The sequence below is a fragment of the Bombus huntii genome, chromosome 6 (genome assembly GCF_024542735.1).
Source record: "Bombus huntii isolate Logan2020A chromosome 6, iyBomHunt1.1, whole genome shotgun sequence".
Lineage (NCBI taxonomy): Eukaryota > Metazoa > Arthropoda > Insecta > Hymenoptera > Apidae > Bombus > Bombus huntii.
In genome coordinates this window covers 14,927,448-14,943,159 of record NC_066243.1, presented here as the reverse complement: position 1 = coordinate 14,943,159, position 15,712 = coordinate 14,927,448, and the positions used below count along the sequence as shown (strand labels likewise).

The 15,712-nt window shown below is 33.4% G+C and overlaps 2 protein-coding genes across 7 annotated transcripts; both read right to left on the bottom strand.

The window, feature by feature from the left end:
- Positions 1-294: 294 nt before the first annotated feature.
- LOC126867134 (tetratricopeptide repeat protein 27) lies at positions 295-3,582 on the bottom strand. Its single transcript, XM_050621341.1, has 8 exons — positions 3,194-3,582; positions 2,220-3,075; positions 2,072-2,138; positions 1,681-2,013; positions 1,431-1,604; positions 1,194-1,346; positions 957-1,118; positions 295-864 (listed from the first exon to the last, which is right to left on the bottom strand). The coding sequence occupies exons 1-8, from the start codon at positions 3,270-3,272 to the stop codon at positions 301-303; spliced, it is 2,388 nt and encodes a 795-aa protein (XP_050477298.1). The 5' UTR covers positions 3,273-3,582; the 3' UTR covers positions 295-300.
- Positions 3,583-3,865: 283 nt separating this feature from the next.
- On the bottom strand, positions 3,866-15,350 carry LOC126867160 (uncharacterized). 6 transcript variants are annotated; one of them, XM_050621391.1, is made up of 6 exons: positions 14,616-15,350; positions 13,114-13,306; positions 7,717-7,854; positions 5,517-5,962; positions 4,862-5,027; positions 3,866-4,660 (listed from the first exon to the last, which is right to left on the bottom strand). In XM_050621391.1, exons 2-6 carry the CDS (start codon positions 13,114-13,116, stop codon positions 4,556-4,558), a joined length of 858 nt encoding a protein of 285 aa, XP_050477348.1. In that variant the 5' UTR covers positions 13,117-13,306; positions 14,616-15,350; the 3' UTR covers positions 3,866-4,555. The 6 variants fall into 6 exon arrangements, with proteins under 6 accessions (XP_050477348.1, XP_050477350.1, XP_050477347.1 ...); XM_050621393.1 differs by lacking the exons at positions 13,114-13,306; positions 14,616-15,350 and adding exons at positions 8,632-9,101; positions 9,459-9,701; XM_050621390.1 differs by lacking the exon at positions 13,114-13,306.
- Positions 15,351-15,712: the final 362 nt, after the last annotated feature.

Here is a 15,712-nt window from a genome sequence, read left to right as displayed (position 1 = left end):
ATAAATTATAACCATGGATACTATCACACGCTCATAAACTTGGCTATCTTAAAGTTTACATTTGCAATGTAAAATTATGATTTAATATCCATGAACCTAAATGTATGTAAATTTATAATTTATTCAAACTGTGAAAAAAAAGTGATAAGAGCAAACGTAATACTTAACTTCCATAAGACTATATGTAAAAATTAATTAATGCTAACATATAATAATATTACAATATAATTTTGTACTTTTCGAGTAAAAATTAGTACATAATGTGGCCATTTTGCATATAATAAAAATAAAATATATTCTTCAATTTGTCAATTTTATTTTTTCTAATTCAATTATTACAATATTTAAATATTTTTCAACTTTTTCTACAGATATACAAATCTTTTCAATATTCCACTCTTTATCTTTAACTTTTTTCACAATTCCCTGAAGAGATAATTTTGCACTTGCTAACAGTGTTCTTTTTTTCTTAGGTTCACAATTGGAAACATATTGCAAATACATTTCTGCTAACATACAACACAATTGTAATACTTTCTGAACTGATTCTTCTTGTAAAAGCCATTTGGGATCTGATACGGCAATACGATGTGCTTGGTGTAAATAGTGTAGTGCTTTGTCATTATCAACATCAGTTTTTTTAAGAAAAGTAAGTTGTCCATACATTCTCCAAACATCAGAATTATTAGGTATAAATGAAGTAATTCTTCCAAATAATTCTAAAACTTTTGGAAGTAATTTTTGTGCAGACTTTCCATCTGAATCATTTACATTGTTTAATACAGCATCAGTAAGTATATCAAGAATTTGAACATCTAAATGGTGATTTTTCAAGTCTAAAATACGATGATAACATCGAATTACCTAGAAAAATGTGTAAAAGACATAAATCGTTAAAAGATATATGATTTTCGGGAAGAGTTAAATTTTATTTTATTAATATTATGTATTCGTACTTCTGAAAAATGTCCTAAGTCAATGCTAACAACCATTAAATTATCCCAAACTTGCCACTGATCATAGTTACACTTTAAAGCATCTTGAAGAGATTTCCAAGCTTTTACTTTATCACCTAGGTTTATATAAGCTTTTGCTAAATTATTCCAAGCCTCGAATGTCTATAATTAAATCGCCAAATTCTTTAATGTACATTATTACGTAACAAATTAATAATTGAAAATATTAATACAAACTGTTTGCTCTAGTGCACAATAACGTTTATATGCTGTTGCTGCCAATTTCCAATCTTCCACTTGTAAAGCAGCAAATCCAAGTCTAATCCAAACATTTTCTTGAATGTTATTTAATTCAACTGATAATTTTAAATGTGGTATAGCTTCCTCATACTTAAAAATAAAAAATAATATATGTATTTAATTAAATTACTAAGAAAAGGGGAAAACTTTTCAAACTTATATTTATGTACGCACATTTTGTTTGGCAAAATAAAAAAATCCCCAATGTCTTTGAGCTCGACTACTTTTTTTATTAGATAGTTCCCATGCTGTTTCATAACAACTAGGTTCTTGAGTTGCATCACCTAATAAGCACCATAATTGAACTGATGGTTTTTTAGATATTTCTTGCTGAATAATTTCTGCTGCCTAAAATTAAAAATAAAATATAAATTTACGTGTTTCATGTATGCTAAGAAGAAATTACATAAACTAAAATATATACTTTATGTCTTAGCTCTAATATGTTGTAACAAGCAATAGCTTCTTCCCATAGTTTGTTCTTCAAAAAAATATCCAAAGCACCCTTTACTAACCCAACACTTAGCATCAATTGTGCCCACATTTGTTCTAAAGCCCAAACTGGCTTAAGACCACTGGCAAAGAATAGGTCCATTCTGTTTGTAACACAGATTTTTGACTTGTTTAGTTCATGTATTAAATATTCCATTTGTATCATTGATCGTTCAACAGTTCGTTTATCCTCAGATTCTAAAGAACACCGATGATATAGAGATGCTATTTTTAAGGACCAATTTCTTGTATTATTTACCACAACCTATTAAAAAATAATCTTTGGTAAGAAAATAAAAAATATAAAAGTCAAAAATACTTACAGTTAAATAAGGTGTTACTTCTTCATCTGTTAATTTATCCTTTGGTTGTGATAACTGTAATTGAACGCTATTAGAAATAAAATTTAAAATAAAATATAAGTTTTGCTTTATAAATATAGTATAACAAAAATGTAAAATATATTCTTACTATTTTGCTAATATAATAGCTTCTTCTACTGCTCCTAATTGTGTATTTTCTATATTTGTTGAAAATTGAATATGTTCTAATCTAATATCATCATTCAAATCCAAAGATTTTGGTAAATTTTCACAATATCTAGAAGGAAACTGTTCCTTTTCTAAAGTTATTCCTAAAAATAGTTGTGCCTTGTCTTCTTGATATTTTGTACGTTTACCTAATGCACCTTCAAGACTTAAGCTTAATTTCGCTCCTTCTTGAGCAAGTTTAACATATTTTTCTGAATTTTGAATTCTCCTATAATAAAAATAAAATTGTGCAGCTTCAATATAAAATAATGTTTCACAACACAAATTTTCTTTCAGCATTTGCAAATCATTGATTTTCTGAATCAACTGTTCAGTCTCATCAAATATTGTACCGGAACTTTCATTTAGTATAAGTTGATGTAAAAGATTTGCTCTAAATAACCACCATATACAACTTTTATAAGCATTTTGTAGAATTTCATTTGAGAATATCATCTTAGAAAAGTAAAGAAGATCCGACATTTTAACATTTGCATTACATTCATCGTGTAACGATAAATTTCTAAGTATATTTTCTTCTTTAATTTTTTGCCATTCAATATCTTTTTCAATTTGTGGGCCTGTCCAATTCTGTTGAATAAAATATAGTAAAGAAGCTATGCCTGTGCATAGCCAAGAATCATGCGAGTCTGTTTTTTCTATATTGTCATGTATTAATTTGGAAACATTATTGCTATTATTCAACTCTTGAATTAGATTTGAAGATAACTTATTATTTATGACATCTTTATAATTTCCATTTAATATATGTTGCACACAAATAGGCAGGTTATGACCTGAAACAAGTAACATAAAATATAAAACAAAATTTGATTATAGCAAAATATATTGACCGACAATATAACCTAATACGATATATAAACATATACGTATATTCCAAAATCATTCATTTACCTTCATTGTTAACGACATTTATTAATAATGAAATTTCGATTTCTTCATTTATTGTTTTTTCTGCATTTGAAAGATTCATTATTGCGACGTGTTACTTGACGACACGTGGAAAAGCTTGCATATTATTCACAATCGGAAGTCAATAATTATACTGACACAGATATTCACAATATAAGAAAAATATTTAATACAGAGGTTTTATACATTTTATATTACATGTTATAATACATTGTAAGGAAGTTATTTATTAATGTATTGTATTCCATACATGTAATTAATTGTTTGTAAATTAATATTATGAAAAATAATAAAAAAGTTACTTCTGTCAATTCTTGGACATAGCAAATAAAATATAATTATCTGTATATACATATATCATATATATGTATCTACAAAATAAAAAATTAATAAATATATTTTATAGTAAATAAACATATAAAAATATAACTATTTTTATTTATATCTTATGAATGTACAGACCAGGTTGTGGTTATACTTATTGTAGGTATGTTAAGTTTTTTATTAATATTCATTCATCAAGAACTACCTATATTTACAATTTAATATGTCTATATAAAAAAATGTAAATTTATTGTATTTTTTATTGCGATTCAAAACAAATATTTTCAATACATTTTAGGTGTTTTGTTGATAATTAAAAAATACAAGAGAAAGTTTTGAAATATGTATCTTATTAATTACATAGTTGCACAAACTATTTTTTTATTATTACTATATCGGAACGATACTATCACATATGCAAGTAAATTGAATACAATTATTCTTTACAATTGATTAAGTACATAATACATATTATCTTGCTTATATGATCTATAATAATGATTATATAGCACATGTTAAAGGAAATCTTTAGAATTAGGAATTCTCAGTCATTTTTATGTGTCTATATAATATAATAATAGGTATATATATTACAATTAACAAGCGGATATATTAAATATATGCTTGTAATACTTAATAATATTTGTTGACCCGTACAAAGGGAAGATAATTTTTTTTTTCATTACTGATAATTTTTTTTCTTAATACTGAAAACATTAAAAAAAAAAAAAGAAACAAAAAAGACATTAAATATAATATATGTTTAATCAGGTAAATGTTTTACTTTTGAATAAATATTTATCGTAACATTAAATAAATTAATTTGAAAACTGAAAAATGAATAAAACCAGCAATATATATTAGCCTGAAATATACATATGTGTGCTTGAAATACTAAAAGTGTTGCAGCACACTTTAAGGCTCATACCATTCACTTAAATGATTTGAGTACTTAAAAGGGATAATGTTAAGACGAGGATAAACATTGATTACTTATTTTTTACAAGGTGGTGAAATTTTTTAGAAATTTAGATCGCTCTCGTTGTTATTGTCATTAGACTCCTTCTTTGCAGCTATCAAATTTTCCCATTGTGCGATGAGAGTGCTCCTACGTCGTGGATTTGGCTATAGAATTAAATAAAGATTAGTAATTCATCATCGTTTGAAAATACGAACACATGCGTATAGATATACGTAATAATTCATTCCAATACTTGATGAAAACAAATAATTAATCATCGAGAAACACATATATTAAATATGCTATATACATTTGATTAATAATAATTAACATATTCGCATTCTTTTTAAAAGAACTAGCAATACCTTATGTTTTCCTTTAGCTTCTTTTTCTATTTCATCCTCATTTAAAGTATTTGTCGAGGTACCGCTTCTTAACGAACTTGAACCATCATAGATATCGGAATCGTTATCATTTCCAATGTCCAAAAGATTTGGTTGAGACTTGGCCAACATTTGAGACCGCATTAATCTAAAAATGTATGTAATTGTTTGTTATATCGTGAAATGAAAAACGTATAAATTATTACTATTAACCATAATAATTTACCTCAAAAATATACTTAATCCGATAATAATGTATGATTGAAAATGACATTAAATTATCAATCATATTAGTTACAGTTCTTAAAAAAATAACATTTAAAGTATCTATATCTTGTCATTTATCAACTCCATCTTCTACTCGTTTTTAATTTCACTATACAAGTACGCGATTAATATTCAATTGTCAAGGTACAAATGATTTCATTCATCGCAAGAAGATGACGTAAATAATAGTAAGTTTTAATTCTAAATTTTAAATTTAAAAAAAATGAAAAACAATATTTGTAACATCGTCATTTTTGTGTACTTTTCAATTTATAGGGTTAACCAATGTAGCCTCTGAACAGCTTAAATAATAGCTATGAATACATTAACCATTATAGAAGTAAAATAAAATTAAAAATAAACATGTTACCTAAGCTCGTTTTCTCGCTCTTTCATCTCATGTAATTCCTTTTGAATTTTTTCTTCCACAGGGACGTATCCCTTTCTAACGGGAGGCTTTTTGGGCTCATCGTCTGGTTCGAGTTGAATTTCCAGACTTCTATTGAAAGCCTTGATGCTCAGCGGATTGAGCGTGATACTGGGTGCCATGGGTGGTGTTAGCGCGTCGTTACCCGCAGATTTTGGTTTGTATATTTTCCCCCTAGTCGCCAGAAACCTGTGCATCAGCCCTTTCTGACTAGGTGCCGTTGCAAAACGCAAAGGTGTCGGAGTGGTGCGACTGGATATGACTCCATTCGTCATCTTTGGCGTTAAGGTAGGCGTAGACGGTGTAAGGTTGACTGCTTCTAGAATTTGTGGCGTGGACGTTGTTCTCTTCAGTTTTCCCGAGGCCAAAGCTTGTGGCATGCGACGCACCTGTTATACATTATTGCAGAAAATTCTTATTATATTCGTTTTGAATTTGTTGCAATTCGAAATGAAGATAATTCTAATTAAAAAAAAGAAGGAGTAATGGTAACGTTGTAAAAATTTAGTTACGCGACAATCTATTTGCAAATAGAGAACGAGTGTATTCAAAATAACTTTGCATTATCTTTAAGAACAAAAGTATAGCGACCTTTGTAATACACTGTAGATTATTTAGCAAGCACAAATTATACGAGAGCTACATTCTCAATCATTATTATCAGCACGACACAATAGTCACGTCAAGAGCAAGAAAAATGGCTGTTTCACCGAAAATGGCATTACATTAACCTTAACATATCGGCAGATAAGATATTTTCATCGAAATCGTGGCCTGGCAGCGTTACGAAAACCGAATGCAACCGGCTGTTTGCGAAATAAATGTGCACACTCTCGCGTCCTGTAGCAATTACTTCGCACGCCTGCTGCTAATTAATTAGCGTAAAGTATAGAAAATCGCGCGATCATGCCGAGATTATTAATCTGGCGATCGCGCGTCTGTTTCCATTATCGAAAGCGTGCCACGATTTTGGCGAACGAAAGAGTATGACGTTGGCTCACGATTCTCATTAGTTCCGTTCTGCTTAAACGTACCCACTATAAATATAACAGCAAGCTGTTATACTTGATCGACTCTGCTCTGTCCACAGAATATTTTGCATATAAAGTTACTTCAAGAACTCGCTATATTTAATCTCAGGCACTTAACAAGTATAATTAATGATAAAATTAGAATTTATTCGACTCGTAAACATTGGCAGTATATAATGTACAATAGTATATAAATGTCACTTACTAATTTCTATCATGGTTTATCTTTATCTTCTGGAAATAAAAGGTAGAAACGATTGACCCGTTTCCGGTTAACTGTGTAAGTCATTAAACAAATGTGTAACTTTGATCGCTTATCAGTATTTCTACTTTCTGTATTTTAAAATCCTACCAACAGTACATCTATATGTATTGGTGTAAATATATATTTTGTAGAGATCACGAAGGTATTTAATACAATTAAAGTATTGAATAGCTATACAATGAGCCTCGATACCTAGTGGGACCACTTTTTACACTTATTATATGTTTAATATGAATATCCAAGTTGTATATTAGTTTTTTACTAAATACATGTTTGCACTAAATATTTCGTAAAGTCTATATACATCTCCAAGTCTGTTTCAAATTTTATCAATATAATCACGACAGTCGTGCCATTACAATATTAATGAAATTCCAAGGTATTTTATATAACACTGACAATATATGTGTATAAATTTTGTACATAAAAATAATAGTAAGAGGGACATACTAAAATTTTCCATGATAAATGTTCAAATACTTTCGCGAGCCAGTGTATAATATTTTTACATCGTAGAACTTGCTTTAACAAAAATTTTCATTGAAACAGTATTTCTTCTAAGTTTGCGGCGCAAGATCTAATTTTTCATCGATGAATTCCCATCACGTCCGTAACAAGATTGAAACAGTGCGTTACGTGATGAATCATTAAATCAGTAAGTGCGTGTATAATCGTCCTCGTCGCTCACGGACATCACAGCCGTCCGATGCGTTTCGTCCCTATAAGGACTACGCAGGCATTTACTCTTTCTTTCTTTCGTTCAACGACCTTGAGCATGGTCGACACGAATGTACATATGTACACGTAACACACACGTATATACATATACGTGGAGTTTTAAGCATACCTTGGAATCCACCGTCTCGTGGGACGTGGTTTTAATGCTACCCACGTTTCTCAGCTCGTGCTCCCTCTCCGTGACCTCTTCGATCTCCTTCTGTATTCTGTCCGTCGCCTTCTTCAGCTGCTCCAACCTATGCTCCGCCTGCAACGAAATGGTATCACGTCCAATTCCATCTTTTATAGATAAAACGATAGAGAATTTAAAACAAATTGACCACAAAAACTGTGTCTTTTAAATAAAAAGAAAAAGCAGAAAGATTACAAATCGAAAGTTAAAAGATCGAATAATAATACATTTGTGATTCTTTGAGTTTCAATTGTGTTTTTATTAATCCGTTGTTCGCTTTTTCAGGACGGACTTGAAGATGAAGATCTCGCTATTGCAAATCAAGACATCAAGACGCAAAATCTTCATCGGAACGAAGCGCGACGTACTGATAAGAACACGATCGAAAGCCGAAGAATCACAAAAAGTTTAAAATCGCCAAAAAAATAACGAAAAACGTTTTTTAAAATTGTTCTCTCTTCCGTTGATTTAACTCGATTCGACGCATGTTTCCGTAATGTCAAGCGCGAGGCAGACTTTGATGGATGAGCAAGTCGTGGAATCCTCCGCGTTTCCACATTTTTCCAGTCGAGGATTCCCTTTAATTCTACCTCACGACGGACGCGATTGCATTCATACAGGCTGGCGTAATTATAGTAACCGGTGTTTTCAGATTGTTAAATTAATGATGGCGCAACCTGACCCTCGATTCCAATTTCAACATGAACCGTGTGACCAGTTTAAACACCGGTCTCTGAACGCCTCCGCGGTTTACGAACCTTCCTATTGCACTAGTCGCGATCCTCGATTTTCATGCGGGCGAAGGATACGAGAAAAAGCCAATGAGAAGCAGGAAAAAAAAAGAATACAAACCACGAGACGAATCAAGTTCCAGACTACCTCGTGTCGATCGTCTCGCTAACGGGAAGCGAATTCCAGAAAACTAGCTGAACACGACTGCCATACGATTAACCCGTTCTGCTCTCTTCACTTCGTCGGTACGATCCATCAAAATTTTTATAGTATGCTCTTAGAGAAGCTAATCAGGTTTGCTGTACGAGAACGAACGTGCACCACTAACGTGGCTTGTTTGCACAAGCTACATCGAACGAAATGGATCGATCTTCTTTTACGTGCGCTATTTAACGGGCTGTTATTGTTTCCGCGTTACTCGTGCTTTCGTAATTCTTTAAACATATATTGAATAAGTATTCAGGCACTTTTGTCAATTTGTAAATAACAGTACGTGAATTTTAGCAAAGCGTGCCATGCAATGGCAAATTAATGGCTAGAAGCGGAACTTGCTGTGCACACGGTGGTCTTCGTGGAATCGAATCAGCGGGCTATAAATTTAAATCGTCAATTAACAAGTTTGAGGTAGACTGCGGATTTTAAAAGCATAAAGATGTATAGAATTCACTAATATATAATATATAAGATATTCAAAGTAGATTAATCGTTATAATATTTAGTGGATGAAATAAATTTCTGTTTAAGTATGTGCAGTCTGCAGATTAGAATTAGATACACGATTCAATTATATAACGGCTAATCTTAGATATTACTGCTTGGATTAGCAGTTTAGACAAATTTTTATCTCTCTCATTATTCTAGATGCTAAATATGCTGAAATTAATGGATGTCATATACAAAGATCTATAAGATATGCAAAGTATTCGTAATCTCCATTTAAATTCTACCTTCTTAGTTACGTTCACAGAAATATAAAATTCCACGGACCCGTTCGCTTTCCAAGATCAATTTTATCACATTATATTACTTTATTACGCATACAGTGATTTTGTTCTTTATAAAATCGACAATCCGTAGTTTTGTAAAATCACACTTCAACAACAACGTGTATGTTTCAGACACGTTTTATACTTTCATTAAAAAGAATGAAAGAAAAACAAGCGAACGTTTTTTCTTATTCAGCATCTTTTTTTACACTCACTTCACTCGGCTAAATAAGAAAAAGTAGAAAACACATTTCTCGTGTTCGTTAATCAATTCCTTAATCAAATCGTAATCAATGTACAACGCGTGGCACTGTATTACCTAGTTCTTTCCCATGTTATTTAACGCGTTATAAAACTAGAATCGCTTTTCCAGCTTACTGAATCTCGCGATGTTCGACGATAACGCGAAACAATGCGAATAGTCTAACGATTTTGTTGCGGCTCGCGCCTGAGGAATTCAATACTTTATCTAACTATACTTAACCAGATTTTATCAATTGGTATCGCGACCGATAACTGCCCTTTGATTCTACACTGCGGCCATCACGAAACAAACGCTTCGTTCACGCGTTTTCAATCGATTTTAATGAGTGGACGTAAATTTTAATTGGAAACATCGTAACCCTTTAAATGGAGATCCTCGGATCGAAGCCAAGGTCGATTTTGTTGCCGATCGACAGATCGTTCGATGACAACGCGAAACGGATGTTACTTTGATGACCATTTTCTGTGACTCAAACACCTCGATAATGCGGCGATAACAATATCCACATATCTAAAGATATCATATTTGATATAACAGAAAGTTATGTGTGTACAATTTATATTGTAGATTTCTCTTTATGACATATCGGAATTTCGCTTAGTACAACAAATAATTATCTTTAGAAAAAAAGGCACAGATATAATATAGCGATTAAACAAACTTTCAATGAGTTTTTCGTTAATGTTATATGTTGAATATACTACCTAAATATTGGTATTTATACTTATTTCGTATATTGTTTTAGATTCATTCACGGTGCACTATAAGAAAATCTTAGACAACAATACAGTATTATAAATTTCACATCTGAATGACGAATATCGTTAAACTACGGATGTTTATGTAAATTTATATTTTTATGAACACACGTGATGAAACGCGCGAAGATTTCTTTCGCTTACAAACTAAATATAATAATGTATAGTATTCTCATAAATGTATAAAAACCGTAACAATGTTAATCGTTACATGTGACCCGGTTATTAATATTTATTTCCAATAGAAAAATTGGAAGGGTGTCTCAAAATCGTTCATTTCAAATTCTTCGTCATTTCATCACACTGTCAAGAGATTAAATCAATCAATGAACGATCATTCAAACAGTAGACAAAAATCAAAGCCAGTGTTTCATTCTAGAAATTTGGAGAATTTCCCTCCGTCGTTTTTATCATTTCGACAGATCCCACGCGTGGAAGAACGATCTCTTTGAATGCAGATCGCAAGGGAATGCAGCGCGTTCGTAATTAAAAACGAAAGGAACCTTTTCGTCGGTCGTAACGTACGATTTCACAGTTTCATCCCAGCCTCCGGGACAATGGAACTCAGCCAATCAATCACTGGATCGTCGCGATCGGCCAGATCCTTCGATCTAGCTCTTGCTGCGGATTACGCGCGACTTATTGCCATGTCCTTCTGTCCGAGAACGGAAGGATAGAGGGTCGACTCTTTCGCGGCTCGCAGAAGGAAGCAAACTCGCTCAGGTGTTTCGCCCGCACTTCCGCGTAGGAACCGAATATTACTGAAACGAGTTTGTTGAAGGGTTTCCAGGTGAGCAGCTGTAGCTTGGCCGGCCGTCTGGAATGCTGCTCATTGAAAACTGAACAGCAGCGGCTAGCACGGCTGCTTAACTGTAACCCGTGCCTGTTTCCTTTCTAAAAAAAATGGGCCACCGATCATCTTCCTGCCTCTCCTTCCTTCTCGGCGACGTAACCCCCCGTCGTCGTTTTCATCCGTATCGATTGGCCGACTTAAAATTCCTCTCTGCTGATGCACGCTCGATTTCGTCGAAGGATAATAAATTTCGAGGTCGATACAAGATCGAGGATAACCCGTTAATAAATTGCCCGCGTACGCGGATCTTATTTTGCTGGTGAAAATCTCTCACTGACCCTACTGACTCCGTGATTCTCATTCGGAATACATAATTAACTAAAGTGTCTGCGGACGATTGCTCCTATGATTTATCGCTGCGAAATTTGTAGTTAGGAAATCAATTTGTAGAGTTCTGTTGACTTATAGATTAAAGGATATTTTTCATTCTACGATCGTCAGCGTAAATCTAAGAACGTCTAATAATCGTCGTTATACACTTCTTATATACTCTCGCTAATATGCACCGTACACGTATGCGTATGTAAACCTACAAAATTCTGAAAGTTTCTAACGCTGAATGGACTTCAAAAACGTGAACGACATGCTGCGACAGAGAACAAATGCATGAGGTTGCAGCATCGCGTTTCTCGAATAGTATTAATGGTATTATCATCAAGATCGCTGAAAGCGCAACAGCTGTTTCAATTTTTCATATACCTGACGTTGAAACATCTGTCGAACCGCTTTAGAAACGAGACTAACCGTGCTACGTCCAACAACGACCCACATACCTTATATGTAATTAAATTAAACAGCATCGATGCCGTTGAGAAACGCAACGGACACCGTACGATACTTCTCGTGCGTGATAATTACGCCCCGCGGAAATTAATAAGCATTCAAAGCGCAGCCAATTTACGGGAACAACGTGGAATGTTCTTGTCTCGTGTTCGATCGCGGGCTACATGATTCGTCGCGTGTAAAAAATCGTGTATACAATAGCTCACGAAAGTATTCGAACAGTGGTAGGAACATTTTTTATTTTTTAAAATTCAATGAGTCTCGTATTACCAACCTTATCCTTTTGTTCGGTTCTGAAGTTAAACATATGCTCTTCCAAAGCATTACTCATCGTAGTATTGAAATAATGCTTGTTTTAATAATTATACTTTTAGTTTCTACAAAACTCCATCAGCTTATCATCTATTTTTAAAAGACTTACATATCTATATCTTTGAACCTGTCAAGTTGTTTTTATTTGAATTACCAATTTAACAAAAAGCATTGTACACCATTATATTCATTATTATTTTACATAGTAATTAATTAAGTCCAAGTATTTAAAATTTTGTATCGTTTAATAGTAGTATCGTATGACTAAACAAATATGATACTATGCACAAATGAGATATATATGTATATATAAAAGTCGACAAAAAAAAAAGTTTCGTTAGAAAGAAGATACGTATAAATACTTTTTATTGTCATTGTATGTCATTAGAGTCCTACTGTCTGATCATAAAGTAGCGCTAAAATCAGGAAGCCAACAGAAATGTACTTATCATGTCTTTTTTTTGTGATCCTCATATTATATCAGATCTGCTCCAAATTTTACCAATATAACTATTCTTTTGGCTTCGTGCCAATTGTGTCTTATTAAAGTATTTATGAAATTTTTAAATGTTTTATATAACGCATGTAATGCATACACATAAAGGATTTTTACAATAAGTGTAGAAATACTTTCGTGAGCCATACCATTATATATGCACGTCGAAAGATGCACGATACCGGTTCCTCCGTGAACGCGTGCAAGTGCAACCGCGAGTTACCAACTATCTCTCGACAGTTTGCATTTGAATTACATTTGTCCACAATCTCGTCACCGGTGTTAACCACCGTCCTCGACTGAGAGCTTCTTTCACGATATCCGATAACGCGTTAGAAACATCTGAAATATTTCATTAGTTGGTAAAAAGTCATAATAAAAACATTAAAAACTTCTCGTAGAATCCAGTACTACGTAATCTTAAGAACGTATAAAATGGAAAAAAAAATGAAAGAGCAAAGAATAAAGAAAATAAAGAAGGGAAATAATGAAATGACGAAAGAATTGAATTGAATTCTATTTTAACGCTTGCTTAATGAATAGTTTGTAATTACTATTGTTCTACCTTATCTCAAATGGTATCAACTTCATGCTATCAACTTTATTGCTTAATTCGATATATGAATATTTCTTTATAAATAAAAAAAACATTAAAAAAACGAAACATGAAAATAAGAATAGAAAGATTAGGCTAAATTTTTCTGTTACTGTGTTCCACGAGTAACCAAGGATATTTCAATCTAAACGAACATGAATAGAATAACAGCTTTGAATTTAATTATACTTTTAAAATATTTCGCAGATTAGATGATATCGAACCGATCATCAGGAAGGTATAATCTTTCACATTTAAGTTATCCGAATGAAGAAAATCGAGTTTCCAGTGAGAAAGCGTGAATCGAGCTACTCACGTTCAAAAATCGCGTACGAGCTGATTTGAATAGTCGTCCAACCAGTCTTTCGAGAGCAACACGCTGACACGTGTGAATTCACGCATTTTTCATTTGGATAAACCGCTTTCGAGCGACATGGAACGATTCTGTTAAAATTGCCCGACTAAACGACATCGAGTATCGTGACATCTTTTCCAAGATACTTTCTCGAACAATTAATTCGTTGACTCATTTGGAATAAGCGACACTTTGCGATCGGTAATGAGTCGTATATATGAGCGCTCGTGAGAGAAATCGAGAATCCCATTGACGTTTCCCTGCTCGATCGTCGTTTAAAGGTACCGCTGTGTTGATCAATTCGTACGGTAACTTCTACCAGAGAAAAATATCGATACAATAGCATCTACGCGTCAGATATTAATCTGTTCTGACACAATGGAAAAAGGTCAATTCTACACCGTTGATTCTCACGTACACTACCGGCCATAAGTGTTAGAACATTTTCTAATATTTCATTATTTTTATTGTCTAGTTACTTCTTTGTAAATATTACAATAAAGTTTTACAATAAGCACTAAATGAAGTACAATTTGTTAGACTGTCCCAATGAATGTAACGAGCAGGTGTCCTAATACTTATACGACTGACGATATAAATAGTACGTTTTGATAGCAAGATACGTAGTACGATAGTATGACAGTAAGATTTTGCTCTTCCACGCTCAATTTCTTATTCATACGCGTGTACACTAAACTTACCTCCATTTTCATTGTTGCTGCCGACAGGATTTCTCAGCGAAGGTCAAACACTAAATCCTTTCTCGGACGTGTTCCTTCTGCTTGCCGAACTCGAATTCGGTCCGTTTATCTGATCGTGGACGCAGGTGGTTTACGTTCGTATCTATTATCATGCCGCGCAGTTACGTCACATCGTCGGATCTCTTTTTTTTTCTTTTCACCGTGTACCCGCCGATGAAAGTGTAAGAGTTACAAGGGGATTTGTTGGATTAAAATTTCTTCAATCCCGAAAAAATCGAACCTATCTCTTCTCCGTTGACGACTGCTTTTGAGAGTTGATCCGGCTTCGACTACGACCACCGCACCAAGCCGAATTCTCTTCGATCCGTGGCGTGGAACCGTAACGCGAAAGCTTGGTCGTGCTCGATCGATTCCCTTCAGATAATTTCCAACCTGACACCCGAAGAGGATCTCGCGTGATCTATGAGATGCGAGAGCGTGAATCGTGTTTGCCACGGCGACTCGAGACTCTCAGAGTACAGCTAACCAGATTGGTCGAGGGGAAACACGACAAGAAGCCGGTATATATTATTGCGAGACGCGACAACGACACTCGCTAGACTTTGCTTTCGAAACTAATTTTTCGTGCACGTTCCATTCTTCTTCTTTACCCGGTTGCTCCTGTAATTTCCGAAACCGCGAGCTTATGATTGAAACACGGCTGAACTCCGTTCGGCGACTGCCATTTTACCTGCGTGACCTTGTTCCCCGACCCGTTCTCCGAACAAAAGCAACAGAGTCGAACCGCGCTGCATCTGATACAAATCACTTTTCGGCTTATCATGTGCGTAAATATACACTTTCGCAATTTCCATTCTATCCACCATGCGATGTCGTTTTTATTTCCTCTCTTGTTTTTCCTAGTTTTATCTGAAACAACTAAAATGTTATAACCTGGTGTTTATTTTTACGTCGCGCAGGTATTTTTCCTAGAAATATGACGAATATAATGAATAATAATGATAATTACTTTTCTAATGTAAATGATTGGGTAATTGTTTGTTCAATTAAAGAAAGTATCATATTATTATTCAGTAAACTTTATGTATACTTACATG